This window comes from Lepidochelys olivacea, assembly GCF_965140295.1.
Source record: "Lepidochelys olivacea isolate rLepOli2 genome assembly, chromosome: 1".
NCBI lineage: Eukaryota > Metazoa > Chordata > Testudines > Cheloniidae > Lepidochelys > Lepidochelys olivacea.
This window is the reverse complement of record NC_140411.1, coordinates 270,922,722-270,938,876: the sequence shown is the minus strand read 5'-3', so window position 1 is coordinate 270,938,876 and position 16,155 is coordinate 270,922,722. Positions and strand designations below refer to the sequence as shown.

General features: G+C 41.4%; 1 protein-coding gene across 1 annotated transcript in view; it reads right to left on the bottom strand.

Moving 5' to 3' along the window:
- Positions 1-321: 321 nt before the first annotated feature.
- NDUFA12 (NADH:ubiquinone oxidoreductase subunit A12) overlaps positions 322-16,155 on the bottom strand; it is a 35,949-nt gene continuing 20,115 nt past the window's right edge. Inside the window, exon 4 of the mRNA XM_084610278.1 lies at positions 322-598. Within this exon, the coding sequence (XP_084466404.1) occupies positions 418-598 (181 nt within the window). The 3' untranslated portion in view covers positions 322-417. The remainder of the gene's footprint in view (positions 599-16,155) is intronic.

Sequence of the window (16,155 nt, the reverse complement as noted above, 5' to 3'; positions counted from 1 at the left end):
GGTCCATTATTCCTTATCCTGCCCCATTATATTATTTGTATGTTCAGCCTCATAGGAACATTACTGTATTTCAAATCTATCTGGATATTATAAAGAGGAGAAATGACTGTCACAGCAACAGTTTGATGTAATAAATACTAGAAAAGTAAGGTTTACTTAAAACCCACAGAGAAGAAAAAAGCACATGAAGATATCTGATAAAAATGATATTTGAAGGTAACACTATATTCTTTACTTGGCCTTTTACCCACTTTTTTTTTCTTAAACACTCCCTATTTTTGTTCGTAAAAATGTTCTTCAATCCCAATAAAAAAAATGAACTTTTACTTTTGTCAGAGGCTTTTATTTTAAACCAACCAAACAATGAAGGTACAGTTCACATTGAGAACCTAGTTTTAGGCAAGTCAGGCTTTTCAATTATTTGTTAGCAGTCGTAGGTGGGACCCACTCCTGTATCTTTTTACGCGTTGTAGAGAAAGGGACATATTGCCCAGGAGTGCCACTCAGATTGAATTTGTGGTTCTCCCAAATGAATTTACGAGCAGCTGGTGGATGAGTAGTTGGAGGGTCTTCAGTTATGCAGTGAAGCCAACAATGCCTGAAGAGAGAAAAATATATATATACTGGTTATTAAAAAGTTGCTATATGATCTCCTATAATAAATCCTCTTCCTTAATTGGAAGAGTTTTTCTCTGAAACTTTTTTAATATCTGGCTTTTAGTTTTGGAACTCAGGCTTTAAAACTTTAATCTATTCTGATATATTCAAAAAGGCATATTTCACGGTATTCAGCTAAAGTCTCCTATCAAATAGTCAATTAGATAGATAAGAGTTCCATTACAGAACAACTGAGAATATACTAGATTTTAAATCCACTGTGAAATATTACACTATGCTGTGGTAAGTAGTCATTCAGAATATATTTTTAATAATTTGATTGCTGGTAGTTTACCTTCTAGTTTCCACCAGCCAAAATGCAGGACAGACTTCAGATCACATTTGGATTAGAAAGAATCGATTCCATTAAATTTAAAAACCAGGGATAACTGAGGTTTTAGAATTAAGATAAGTCTCTTTTGTGAGGCCATAGAGTTATTTTCTGAACAGCATTTTGAAGTACCTTCTATTACAATTAATTTATCAGTCTATTTTTGGACATCTTTATTAGTTTTAATGTAAATAGAAACTAAAAATAATAAATGTTTGGCTGAAATAGCATTTAAAAACAGAATTACACTATCAATTTTCTTCCTTTAAATCTCTACTTAAAACCCACCTATGTTGTGATGCCGACAAAAAACTCTTGATTAAAGAGACAGGGTATGGTCTCAGAGGCTTACTCCACTGTCCATAACTGTTTCAATGTTCCCTTGTGCTCCCCTCATCTGTTGTCTCATTTTAAAATTTAGATTATACGCTCTTTTGGGTAAAAACCATCTTTTTGTTATAGGTTTGTACAATGCCTAACACAATTGGGCCCTTGCTTCTAGGCAGGCAGTACAAATAAAACAAAACAAACAAACAAACAGAAGCTTTGTATTTGGAGGAGATTTTACAGGACTCAAATAATATCAAAAGACTGTGTACAAACTACTGTACTTGCAGTACTGTTTACAATGCCATTTACAAAGCCTTCCTTATTTTTCAAGCACAGTAATAAGTAGTTTTGAGGTAACAGGATAATGATTTGACGTAGACACAACCTCTCCACATAAATGCTTGCTGACTGCATAATGTGATTAACATAAAAAGACTGTACAGTAACGGATGTTCTTTGAGATGTGTAGTCCGTATACATATTCCACAGCTAGAGATTACATTGTCCAGTGCACATGCAGATAACTTTCCAGTTAGCAGTGTCTGTGGGGGCAGCACACGAAACTGTTGGTCCCTCATGCTCTCAGCGAGAGAGTAAAGGCCTACACCAGGGGCTCCAAGTGACTTCTGACTAGCTTGTCATCGAGGTAGGGAAATACCTGGGCACCTCTCATTCTGAGGTAGGCTGCCACTGCTGCCAGGCATTTCATAAATATTCTGGGTGCTGCTGAGAGGCTAAACAGCAAAACCTGGTACTGGTAAGGATAGTGTCTTATTGCAAATCTCAGGAAGTGCTTGTGGGCCTGGTATATCAGAGTGTGGAAACGCATCCTGGGGATTGAGGGTAGCATACCAGTCCTGATCTCGGGATGGGATGATGGATACTGGGGACATCATCTTGAACTTGAGCCTCTTGAGGTACGTGTTCAGACCCTGTAGATTCAGGATAGCTCATAAACCCTCCCTTGAGTAAAATCCTTTAACCCAGTGATCAAAGGAGCCATCTTCTATGGCTTCAAGAGCTTAGACTGACCCGCCCAGTGTAAAGCACTCTCGTGAGATGGGTCCCCAAATAGGGACAGGGAGGGGACAGGAGAGGAACTGAATTATGTCACCTCTCTCTACAGTGTCCAATATTAAAGGGTCTGAAGTGATGCTGGACCAAACGTGGTGGAAATGCACCAGATGGTTGCCAAAAGAGGGGAAGGCCAGGGATGGGTAGAGAGTAGTATGTTGTCCTTGGCTGTGGAGTCAAATCTGCTGCCTTAACACAGAGGAGGAGGGACAGCGGGATGTGGTGGCCCCTTCTGAGGGGTTTTTCTTTAAAGCTTTCTGCCTCTTTTGGCACACTCAGGTGGTATATAGTGGTAGCAGTGGGCCTGCCTGTAAAACTGTTGAGACATGATGGCTGGAGTATAGACCCCCCAGGGATCTGAGTATGGCCCGACAGTCTTTAAGCAACCTCATACCTCACCTGTCCTGTCAAAAAGCAACCTTCAAAGGCAGGTCCTTGGTTGTGGTCAGTACCTTCCTCAGAACTGCCTAGAACAGCCATGATGAAAACTATCATCAAGTGCAGTTGCCATTGCCCAGGAGGCTTCTCCCTAGCATTGGTGGCACTGAGGGTAATATAAGATCTTCCTAAAGGTGAAAACAGAACCAGGAATCTGGACAGTGGCATTGGCAACAGTGCTAGGACCCCGGAAGGCACCAGGAGGCTTCCATATGTATGCAGGGGGAGACTCCGATCCTGGGCCACAGAGCCTGTGGTCCTGCTTGTGCTATTGTCAGCACCTTGTGAAGTGGAGCTGGTACCAGTGATGCCAGTATAGCTGATACAGTGGTAGGTGAGAGCTGCAGCATATCTAGGTCACCTCAGGTCATGCTGGCTCCTGTGCTTAGAGATCTTCTCAGCTTTGAAGCACCTTTGATATAGGACAATCTCGTGATTAACATCCAAACTTGGAGAAGGTATTCTGTGCTTCTTCTTGCCTGATGACTTCTGCTCTGGCTGATCCTGGTGTTTTCTCAGTATGGAGGCAGAATTGAGGGGTACCTTGGACCATTTCAAAGAAGCCTCAGGTGAGAGCCTTGAGGACCTCTGATACCCCAACTGTCAGAAGATTAATCTGGATGCATGGACTGCTCCAGCAGAAAGGCCCTCAAGTGAGACTCCCTTAAACTCTGGGTCCACTTTGAAAAGGATCTGTAGATCTTGCACCGGTTCAGAATATTTGTCCCTCATTGAGGCAGAAGAGACATCTTGTGTGGCTGTCATGGAAAGGCATAACAGCCTCACAAGATGGGCAGTGCTCTAAGCCTGGGGACTTGTGGTCTGCCACGAAGAACTAAAGATGGTCCCAGTACTGTAGATGAATGGGGGGTCTTGACAGTCCCCAAAAGACTAACTCACAAGGCCAACTAAAAGAGGCAAGTGGCTCTAAATGGAGCTGCTCCGACACACACCATCATGGCAAGAGAGTACTGAAGGTAGGGGTGGTGGCTCTGCCTTTTATAGCATTACTGAGCGCATGAGGGATTGAAGAGCACAGGCACTGCTAACTTGAAAGTTCTCAGATGAGTGCACACTAGACACATGGTCACTAGCTGTGGAATATGTATATGGATTCTCATTCAAAGAATAATTATTTCTGGGTAACTATGAAGTTATTAGTGTTTATCCCTGGGCCTGGCCTATAAAACTAGATGATACCAAGCCTCCTCTGTGCAAATTACGTTAATCTAAGCAAGTGAAAAAATTTCAATAGTAACCTATTGAAAAAAAAAACAAAAAAGTATATAAACTATAAGTTTTTCAGTCTGTCCCTATTCCAGTCCCCAAAAATCTTTAAACCTGAACATATATTTTCATACTTAATGCTAAATGTAATATGTACAATTATAACAAAATTATCAGTTATGCTGGCAAGCTTTCTGGTGTGGAATTAATGAGGTTTTTGCCAGTCAGCTGTCACTTGACCTAAATATGAAAGGTCTTCTGTTCCAGTTGTATCTGCCATTTCTCTTCATGTAGCATCACAAAAAGGATCAAACTAGGAGGGAATGGAAAAAGTAATATTTATATAATTGAGTTCATCCCCCTATAGGGATTTGCAGCTTTGGGGCACGCTTCTCAGCTAAGAGACTGCCTTTTCAGTCAAATTGCTCTTAGCCATGCATTTAAAATAAAGTCCTCTCTCTTTAATAGGAGATATTAAAATCTATTTTTAGCAAAATCAGTTAGACTTATCAAAAATCTCAGAATCATACCCTTAACTAAAGAGTCCAAATTGAGATTAAAAATTGCTAAGAATAAGTTAGCTAGAATTTGATTGGAAAATTATTTAAATTTCTAGTAAAGGTACAGTAAACAGTGCCCTCATTTCTAAATGTCCTTGCTAATGGAATACAAAACTGGAGGGAAGATTAATTTTATTTTTAACAAGATGTTTAAAGTAGGCTATTACTTGCAGTTGTTTAATATAGACAAAGGCTCCTAAGGGAAAACCATCCACTTGAAAGTTATACTTCTGTCTGAAAGTTCTGTATGCTCTAAAATTAACTGACACCTATTATCATCATCATCATAACAGAGAAAAAAAAACCTTTTTTCCTAGTTTGTGAATTTGATATGGCTACTGTCAGGCTCTGGGATCACGGCAGTCAGGCCTGGTGGTTAGAGCTGTAGTCAAGAATAGGTTCAGGGGTTGAAGAGGACTGGAAAGTCAGGACTGGGCTGAGGGCTATGTGGAAACTGAGGTCAGAGACAGTCCACGGGTCAGAACCAAGATCACAGTCCATAGACAAGCCAAATCAGGATTATAATCAGAATCCAAACACATGTCGAAGTTGGGTGGGAGTCAGTCTGAGGGTCTGGGGGGTCAGCAGCAGGGTGAAGGGCTAGAGCAGATCAATAACAGGGCTGGCGCATGGTCTGAGTAGGGAATGAGCAAGACTGAACAAGTTTTGGGCATGAACTGGATCAAGGGCAAGTTGGAAGCGCAGGGAGTTTAACACTGAGTCAGCAAGAGGGTTCCTGGCTAAGAAGTGCAGTTGCACAGACAGCTCTGGTGTGGGTCAGAGAAATACTATCTGACCCAGGCCCTGCCTGGGTATATGCTGCTGCATGCCAGAGAGATGGGTCACTGCAGGCTCTGTTGAATGGCAAGTCATGGTACCTATTGAGGTTCCAGGGGAATGGGCGCCCACATCTAAAGGCTGCTCCCCCCAACCTAAGGGGAGGGGCTACAGGACCCAGGTCTTAAGTGAATTTGGGAGACAACAAATGAGAAAACAGGGATAGGAGTGAGGGTCAAAGGGTTAAAAGGAGGGAGCCAGAGGGGGAACACCAAGCAGAAAACCCCAGACAGCACCCACTGCTCCTTGAAGACATCCAGGGAGCCAGTGGATGCAGCCCAGAGGAACTCTGCCTGGAGAGTTGACTTCAGGGAGGATCAGAAATAGGCCCCACGGTCACAGAGCACCTCCTCATCCAGTTTCCGCCTCCTGTTATGGTGGATGGCCAACTTGGCCTGTACCAGGAGGAGGTTGACAAGGAGGTCTCATAACTTCATGGGCTCATGGATCAGGAGGTGTACGGAGAAGTGAAGCCAGAACCTGAGGAGGTGGTTTTGGAGGAGTCAGAAAAGGGGCTGAAACCTGGTACACCTGACGTAGATGTGGGGCAGGTGTCGGAGGAGGTTGTGAACTGCACCAGGTACACGCCCTGTGCTCACAGCTCCGTGAAGGAGCCGACAACTAGCATCCCCCGGTGGGCAACCGAGTAAGCAGCCCTGGTCTAGCTGCAGGTTTGCCTCGCAGCCTTAAGCAAACTCTAATTTGCTGGTTGTCCATATAGTGAATTTGTTTCTGCCTAGAAGAAAAGACCCTCAGGAACATCAACAAGGAAGCAGAACAGAACACACAGTTTAAAGAGTACTTTATCAGAAAGTAGAATTTTTTGAAGTTAGCCAACTTAGTTACAGTTTTATAGACAATAGGATAAACAAGCGAGGTGCTGAACTTTGTTTCATGTTTTTTCCCCTTACTGCCATATTTCATTTGTATGAACTTGTGTACAGAGGTAATTAGCTGGTACGGAATAAAACATCACATTATCATTTCAGTACTCAATCATGGTCAGACAAAGAGGGGAAGAAAAAAAGGGGACTCCACCATTCTTTCTGGAATCACAAGCGAAATAATTGTGCCCAGATATGGCAGTTCATGAATGTATGTCACAGGAAAGGAACTGTCAAGTTTTCAACTGATAGATCTCCAATATCAGTACCTTTCAGAATATTTTGTATTTTCACTTTTCAGCTCTGCTGACAATCGTAAGTGTACAGTCACCGTAGAAGTCACACTACTTTTAACCTAACGTGATGAGTAATAACCCCTAAGAATATAATTAAAAAAATATTTTTCAGTTTATTTACTTTATATCTAACACTGTTGCGTGTCGATTTCCTTTTCTTGAATGGCTTTGTGGGAGTTTTGCAGAGCCACAGGTGAAAAAAGTGATTGGAATGTGGTTGTAAAACCACAAATATTGGCAGAGAGACCTGGACAGGTGCAGTACAAGAAACCTATTTTAGCTCATTTTAAAGTGACTAGATTTCAAGCTGACCGTGTCATTTAAAAGTTGCATAATGTCTAACATCTGAATCTGTATGGGTGTGTGATATGCATACTTTTTAATAGTCTGATAAACTCATGGAATAGTCTCTTAAGTACCTCAGTCCACAGAAAACTAGAAAACATTCAAGTTTTGCCCTATTCCCGAGCTTCACTTTACTGCAGTGTTCCATGCATCCGATGAAGTGAGCTGTAGCTCATGAAAGCTTATGCTCAAATAAATTTGTTAGTCTCTAAGGTGCCACAAGTACTCCTTTTCTTTTTTTAATCAAGGAGTAAATCAGTAAGATCTTTTAAAAATATATTAAATATATTTTGAAATAATTAAATCACTGCTAGGCTACCTAGATATTTGGAAACTTTGGAAGATCAGCATGAAACTTTTACAGTTCAAATTTAACACTTAAGTTCAATAATTTAAAAACCCACATCATAATGGACTTTCTGCTTGGAAGTATAAAGAAAACCATTAGTTCTCAGAGACACACCAGCACTGTGCAGTTATAGAGGAACTGAAGCACAAACAGTTATTTCTACAAGCTGTTTTGAAAGCTCAAGTATCTTATTCAGTACACTTTTGTTTGTTTAAAGGTATTATAAACAATCACTGCAGCTTTCCTTTGAAAGCACAGTCATGAAACCTATACATGCGAGACCAAAATGACACACTACTGTGTGTTTAGATGACTAATTTTGTTGTCTCAAGTAAGGCTCTTACTTTAATGGTATCCCTTAGGCTAACCTGTGGAAAAAGTGGAAAATGACCCACCCTGTTTATTTTGGGAAGACCTCTCCTCAGCAGTCTCCTCAAATAATCTTTTGAAATACAAAAAAGTCTGTATACTCTATTTCCAAGACCTCAAGGAAAGCTCTTTATGAACTACATTGGATAATGTACCTCAGATGTAGCCAGATTTCTGTGCAAATTCTTTCCTGATGGGTTTTCTATATGAAACAATATAAAAGGACCCAAAAATGACTAATCACTTTAAACCTGCATTAGAAATTGACAAGTTATATGGGCAGGAGGAGATACAAGAGGGCAAACAGAAGCTTTTAAAAAGCTGAGACAGTTTCCTGAAACATACTAGAAGAAAAGCAGCATATTGCAGAGCAGCCTAGGGCTAGTCAGGCCTCTAGAACTCTGCTTAGATGAATTAAGGATGAAAGAGAAATAGATATTAATTTGAAGAGCTAAAAACAGTCAAGTTTCCCTAAGATCAGGTAGCACTTAATTTTTATATTCTTTTAAAATTTAAAGTAAGGATAGTTCAAAGTGAAGCCACAAGAGATTAGAGCCAAGTATGCAACATACAAGTGGTCAAACAGGTATTAAGACTACATAACACTGTAGTTAATATAGTACTTGTAATTGCAAGGCTGAGATACCACTTGTGTGGGTTCAAAAGACCATGCCATTTTTCTCAAGAAATTAAATAAAATTAACAATGGTAGGGCATTTAATGCAATTCTGCATTTAGATAAAAGAGCAGCCAGGTGTTTATTAAAGCCAGTGTGTGAATCATATTTACAATGCATTAACAGAATGTAAAATATTGTAATGGAGGGCAAATCTGGGATTTAATTTTTGACTACAGTGAAAGCGGACAGAAAAGAGATTATCTCCAATTACTCTTTTGTGTTTTTGCCCACTTATGGGAGAAGAGAACAGAGAGAAATGAAATTGACACCACACTTATTTCTGTTAGGATTAATTGATGATGGCTTCTGTCTGCATTTACCTTCCCCCCCTCCCCCTTGTTTCCATTTTCATTTCACTTCTGTTGCGCTGGTGGAAGCTACTATTCTATTGTAGAGTAATAGGGTGGTAACCATGGCAGCTAATAGGACTGCAGTAGGGTCAGACTCAGTCACAAAACATGTAGTTTATTGTGGAGTTAGCAAATGGATGAAACTCTACCGTTCCTATTCTGGAAAAAAAAAGTGTTTTTCATTCTTTGACATCTCTTCCCCATCCCTTGCTTTATCATTATTTTCTGGAAGACTCCAGCAGCAACAGCAGTTTTAAAGCAAAAGTAGCAATTCCTCATGTTTCTGAAATAAGGGTTCTTTCATCAGAAGTTGAGGAGTTGAGCAAGAGTACAGATAGGTTCATACTGTGTGTATATTATGAAGAATTAATCCAAGGGAGTGGGGACGACGTGAAGAGAAAATGGGAAAAGAGGAGGTAACTGGAGGGTCTTTGAGATGTGTGGTCCCTATTTAGATTCCAAAACGTGGGTGCGCATGCACGCCATGCACCAAAGCAATTTTGTAGCAGTGTCTGTTGACCCATATGTGCGTTGTGTGTCACCCTTCTGTCTGCAGCCGAGGCTATGAGAGGCTGTATAGGTTGACATCGCTCCAGTATCCCTCTTATTGCTAAGTAGTGTAGTCCACAACAGAGCAGGGGATGGAGGGCAGGTATTGGAATTCAAATAGGGACTACATATCTCAAAGAACCTCCAGTTACAGGTAAGTAACCTCCTCCTCTTCTTCGAATGATGGTCCCTATATGGATTCCAAATGTGGGTGAGTAATGATCAGTGATCAACATGGAGCTGGGTGCTAGGACTCATGAGAAAGTATACTCTGTAGTACGGAGTGGCCTATGGCTGCACCTGCAGCCGCTGCCAGGCGATGGGATAGTGAGACATCAAGGTATGGATGAGCTTAGGTGAAACATGAAAGGCAGGGGTTCGTTGGAGTTAGAAAGCTAGTGCACACCAGAAGTAAAGAGTGTGTCACGTTTTGTGCCTGTGGGAGGCATGGGATTTGGGATAGAAGACTGGGAGATGGATGCACTGGTTGAAGTGGAATTCAGACACCACCTTCAAAAGGAATATTGGCTGCCGTCGCAAGGAGACTGTGTCTTTGTGGAAGATAGCGTAAGGGAGATCGGCCACCATGGCTGTTAATTCGTTAACTTGTCTCGCTGAGGGGTTCAAAGGGTGGTTTCATGAGGGCAGAAAGAACTATGTCAAGGTCCCAAGAAGGGGTAGGTTTGAGTACTGGTGGAAAGATGTAGAGCAGACCTTTTAGTAAGCAAATAGTGGTTGGATTTCCATTGCAGAGGGCCAATCCATTGTGGTCCATTCCTCCTGCTGTCATCCTGGAGTTGCACCTGACCCTTACCCTTTACCTCATGGGAGGTCAGCCAATGGAGCAGATCCACATCGCCTTTTGCACTGGGCCTAGCTAGGTTATATGGGTGGCCTGGCCACCAGACACTCCCCTAACATCACCCCCAGGCCTGACTCCAGGGGTGGGTCCCAGTATCCATAATTCAGGAGAGATTCAGTTCAAGTATCTAGGGGAAGAGTTCAAGTATCTACAGGTCTTGCTCAGGAGTGACAGTAAGCAGAAGCATGAGATTGACCAGCAGATTGGTGCAGTGGTGGCAGCGATGCGGATGCTGTATCGATCCATGGTGATGAAGTGGGAGCTGAGTTCTCAGACGGAGCTCTCGGTTTACAGGTCAATCTACCTCCCTATCCTCACCTATGGTCATGAACTTTGGGTAATGACTGAAAAGACAAGATCGCAGGTACAAGTGACGGAAATGAAGTTTCTCAACAGTGGGGCTGGGCATACTCTCCAAAACAGGGTGAGGGGCTTGGCTATTCAGGAGAGCCTCAGAGTAGAGCCACTACTTCTCCAGATCAAGAGGAGCCAGCTGAGGCAGTTCAGGCACCTGATAAGGATGCCCGGTGGGAGGCTTCCTTTGGAACTCTATTGGGCATGTCCCACTGGGAGGAGGCCCCGAAGCCAACCAAGGATACATTGGAGGGATGATATCTTCCAGCTGGCCTGGGAATCCCCAAAGAGCAGCTGGAACCTGCTGTGGAGGAAAAAGGGAGGTCTGGTCTTCCCTACTCTTCTCCACACTGCTGCCATGACCCTCACAAGGAAATGTGGCAGGCAGGCAGGCAGGCAGGCAGAAAGAAAGAAGACAACAATGGCTGGGTGTGTGAAGATGGAGGCACCATCTATTGGGGGGAGGAAAACACTGAGCACTGCCAAGTGGACTGGTATGGAGCTGTGGGAGAGGCCTGACGTCCTCAGTTGGAAGAGATAGTCCAGTATAATAGGAATGGATATAGTGTCCAGGGGGTATTGATGGCAGTGAGCCCAGGAGGTGAATCATTTCCATTTTGCTTGATAACAGTCCCTGGTGGAGGCTCGTCTGCTGTGTGTGAGGATATTACACACAGGGGAAGAGCACGCCATGCCTATGTGCAAGCCCCATCCAAATACCAAGCCGTGAGATGGAGCGGGCCTGGGTTTGGGGTGTTGGAGCGGCCTTGAGGAGGGTTGGGTGCATGCAAAGGTGGAGCAGAGGGTCAGTGGAGAGCCGGAGGAAGTCTGTGAACCAAAGATGATATGGACACTGAGGGAGGGGGTATGAGGAGGTTCGCTGTAGTACTGGGGACAACATAAGTACCTTAGAGAGAGAGAGAGTGTATATGCTTATCGCACAATCCTAAACCACCTTCCACACATTCCTGGGTACCAAAAGGCCCATTTGTTTCCTGTACAGCTGCAAAAACCCCAATGCTGCTTATTGCCACAGATTTTTGTACTGACATACTGAAAATTTAGGGACTTAGTAAAATTGAAGTGAACAGCAAAATAAAGGAATTTTACAGATTTTATTCTCTCATATTTTGTTAATGAAACTTCAGTTTTTTAAAATGCACCTAAAATGGTATGAAATTATGAGTGAGTCACTGAAGTACCACAAAATATAGGAATCTTCCTGCAGACTTTAAGTTCAAGCCATAAGGTACATCGGGTCTCTCATCAGAAAAAGTACAAGAGAAAAATATGCCACATACGAGTTTCCTAGCAGGAAATCTATTAGATTGGGGAAACTGTTTCCCCAAGAGAAACAATAAGAGCATCACTGCTTATAACATTTTATATTAGACTGTAGAGTGAACTAAAATATATAGTAAAAGAAAACAATTCTGCAATAGCAGGAGGACTAGCTTGTCCATCGCTGGTTTAGATGACCTATAAATACTACCTAAACACAAGAGTGCAACTCTGATCTATGGAACTATTGTATTCTAAGAAAATATTTTTCTACCAAATGACTAGTGACTCAGTCTGAGGAAATAGTAAACAAAAATCCAGTAGGATTCCAAAATAAGATTAATCTTGAAATTGATAAACTTCAGTAAATTGGGGAGGGAACCTGGCACCTATATGACAGTTCTATTGCATATACAATAGGGAAAACTCTGCATTGGCGGAGACCCTTTCTAATTTTAGACTAGCACATCATTCCTTCTAAGACCAGCAAAACTCCAACAGTTGGAGAAAACAAAATCAGATTATGATCTCAAAAACAGCAAAAGAAAGTCTAATATGATTAGACTATGTCTGCACAGGAAAACACAGCATGACGCTGTGCAGGGTTAGTAACATGTATTAACTACATAGATAACTTTCGCCTACCCACCCTTCACTGAAATGTGCATAAAACAATCACCATAATTTAAGACACTCCATTTTAAAGTCCATAAGAATCCATTATTCATCTCAGTCTCAACTCCAAAACCACCACAAGAGAAAATAAATATTGTTCGAACTTTCTGACTTTATTCCACCCAAACACGACGAACCACCATCACATTCCTATTTCCCTATGCCTAAAGTGGTATTTGTTTTCTCAAGCACTTAGCAGAGATCACCTCTCAAATAGCTGGGGAACAAAGTGACTAAGATGACAATCATCTCTTTACATTCTATTTGGTGTGTTCATAGTCCTTGTACTAGTAATAGATGACAATTCAGAAAGATACCCATCTTGGTTCACCATGTTTCTCCCCATATTCAGATCCCTTGAAATTTTCAAAATCTTATTTTACTCCAACTATATTATGCCAGCAATACACTGAAATTGATACAGCATTACTCAATTTAGGGAGTTTTGCTGCAGCAAGTGAGAGCACACTAGAAAAGGTAGGATGCCATTGATGTCCTATTAAAATGGAAGCACTGTGCTTTAGCAGCTAAAAACCAGCAAGCTTTAAAGTCTTCTGGTGATTTGCAGAAAGCAATTCCATAACTCAGTGAAGAAATCATAGAATCATAGACTATCAGGGTTGGAAGGGACCTCAGGAGGTCATCTAGTCCAACCCCCTACTCAAAACAGGACCAATCCCCAACTAAATCATTCCAGCCAGGGCTTTGTCAAGCCTGACCTTAAAAACTTCTAAGGAAGGAGATTCCACCACCTCCCTAGGTAATGCATTCCAGTGCTTCACCACCCTCTTAGTGAAAAAGTTTTTCCTAATATCCAACCTAAACCTCCCCCACTGCAACTTGAGACCATTACTCCTAGTTCTGTCATCTGCTACCACTGAGAACAGTCTAGATCCATCCTTTTTGGAACCCCCTTTCAGGTAGTTGAAAGCAGCTATCAAATCCCCCTCTTTCTTCTCTTCCGCAGACTAAACAATCCCAGTTCCTTTAGCCTCTCCTCAGAAGTTATGTGTTCCAGTCCCCTAATCATTTTTGTTGCCCTCCCCTGGACTCTTTCCAATTTTTCCACATCCTTCTTGTAGTGTGGGGCCCAAAACTGGACACACTACTCCAGATGAGGCCCCACCAATGTCAAATAGAGGGGAACGATCACGTCCCTCGATCTGCTGGCAATGCCCCTACTTATACAGCCCAAAATGCCATTGGCCTTCTTGTCAACAAGGACACACTGTGAACGCATATCCAGATTTTTGTCCACTGTAACCCATAGGTGCTTTTCTGCAGAACTGCTGCCTAGCCATTCGGTCCCTAGTCTGTAGCGGTGCATGGGATTCTTCCGTCCTAAGTGCAGGACTCTGCACTTGTCCTTGTTGAACCTCATCAGATTTCTTTTGGCCCAATCCTCTATTTTGTCTAGGTCCCTCTGTAACCTATCCCTACCCTCCAGTGTATCTACCTCTCCTCCCAGTTTAGTGTCATCTGCAAACTTGCTGAGGGTGCAATCCACATCATCCTCCAGATCATTAATGTGTCAATCAAATCAAACAGTCAACTGATATTTAGATACAGTTTTTAAAATAAGCCAGATACATCAATGACATTCAGGCATTCACAGGGTAGGTGTAATATTTAAATAAGAAAAACCTCTAATCTAACACATCTAAACTAAATAATTTAAAATCACATTTAGAAATGAGTCAGATTTATGTGCCTTAACCTATTTTTCTTAATTGGCCCATTTCTGAAATGTATTTATCTTATTTTAATTTGCTGGTTATATCTTGCTTTGCTGGTAAATCTGTGATAATCAGCTGTGCCTGTTATCAGCTCTAAAGTCAAATTATTTGATTAATCCCCAGGGGGTAATTTATATTAGCATCAGAATCCCTATTTTGGATGTAATTACAGTTTATACACACTGTAATACATGAACAGCAGCAATATTTTGTACAATGGAAGTATAAACTTCATATATAAATAAATCACTCAAGTAGTGGTAAACATTAAATAAAGGCAATGCCCACCTAGCTCTGTGATATTCTTTAAATATATGAAAGGCAAAGAGTATACAAATTTAAGCTAAATATGCCGACAGTAGCTGAGCAACAGGAAATGTTGTTCTACCACATCAGTGGCTAGGTTCAAATAATACAACTGGCCACCCAGGACAAGAAACCTTTAAATCATGCTTCTTGTATCTAGGAATAGAGATGTATAGACCACACGAGGCAGCAATACACTATTGTAAACTTTTTTTTACCTTCAGAAGATGCAATCACAGCCAATGGAAAGGCAAACTGAATGGAGTGTCAAGGAGCAAAGCATTGGCCTGGGATGAAGGAGTAGATGGAAAGCCTAAAACTCAGCAAGATGATTTCCACACCCTCAAAAAAATGTACATACTGATTAGGACTGTGGATAAGAAAAAGACTAAACAATAATACTAGGCAACCCAATGCAATGAAAAAAGAATTTATAGATCAACAGACAGTAAAAAGTATCTTCTCCTATTACTTTTATTCAGAAACCCACAGAAAGTTCAGCACATAAAAATGTGCCCTCATTTGAAAGTGATTTTTTTACAAAAGAAAACCAAAACAGTAAAATGATGAGTGAAGTCAGTGCTTGTGAAAGTAAGCAACAGATGGGGCAGACTTCAAACCAGCTTGGTATCATCAGCATGTACACAGCAAAATTGCCTACACAGCTTTGCCACTATACTTTAGTTTTTGTCTGCAATTCTCTAGTTACCCACTCACAGGCATTTCAGCAAAGACTGCCAATTGTGCCGAATTCATTAGGCAGTGATTTTTGTGACATGCATAAATAGGGACTGGGGCAAGACCATCAAACTCATTTCTCATGACCTAACCCATTGTGCAATCTAGTCCCCGACATAAAAGGTCCTCATTTCAGGGCAGATTTAATACAAGCATAAACCTTCAAAGCTGCTGTACCAATACAAGTTCTACACAGCTACAGAACTGTAATGGGAAGTTTCAGAGCATATATCACAGAGGCAACTAAGACATTTATACTTATCTGCCCATTGGAAACAACTGCCAGAATAAATTTATTTTCAGGTTTGTCTAATAGGAATCCATAAAGGAGAACATGTTCAGTTCTGGTCATCGTAAAAGGTACCAGTTGAGAGCAACCTTGGTGTCTTCACTAATCTCTATCCAGACATCTCATTTTAGACTAGACTACAAACATTGGTTCTTTGGACTCTTTAGTATGTAGGTAACCATGTACATTACTTATTTCAGTATTGAATAACAGTACTGAAGGAATAAAAAACAACAGAAGACTGAAAGTCATGCAAGCACAAGGATGACTCTTCTCAGGCAGACCACACTATGAATAGGTTAGAAAGCCTATTAGGTTAGACTATTTGAGAGGTTAGACTATAGGTTAGACTATTTGAGAGGAAACAGATTATTCAGGTTTCAAAGGGGTAGCTGTGTTAGCCTGTATCAGCAAAAACAATGAGAAGTCCTGGTGGCACCTTAGAGACTAACAAATTTATCTGGGCATAAGCTTTTGTGGGCTATAACCCACTTCATCAGCCTAACTGGTGATACCATTATATATGGGAGAGATTGCTAGAGAGGGGAAAACCTACATTCCAGATAAAACTAAATTGTTTTATTCAAAATGATTTAGTTCTCATGACTCTCTCCATACGAAGCAGACATCTATTCTGCT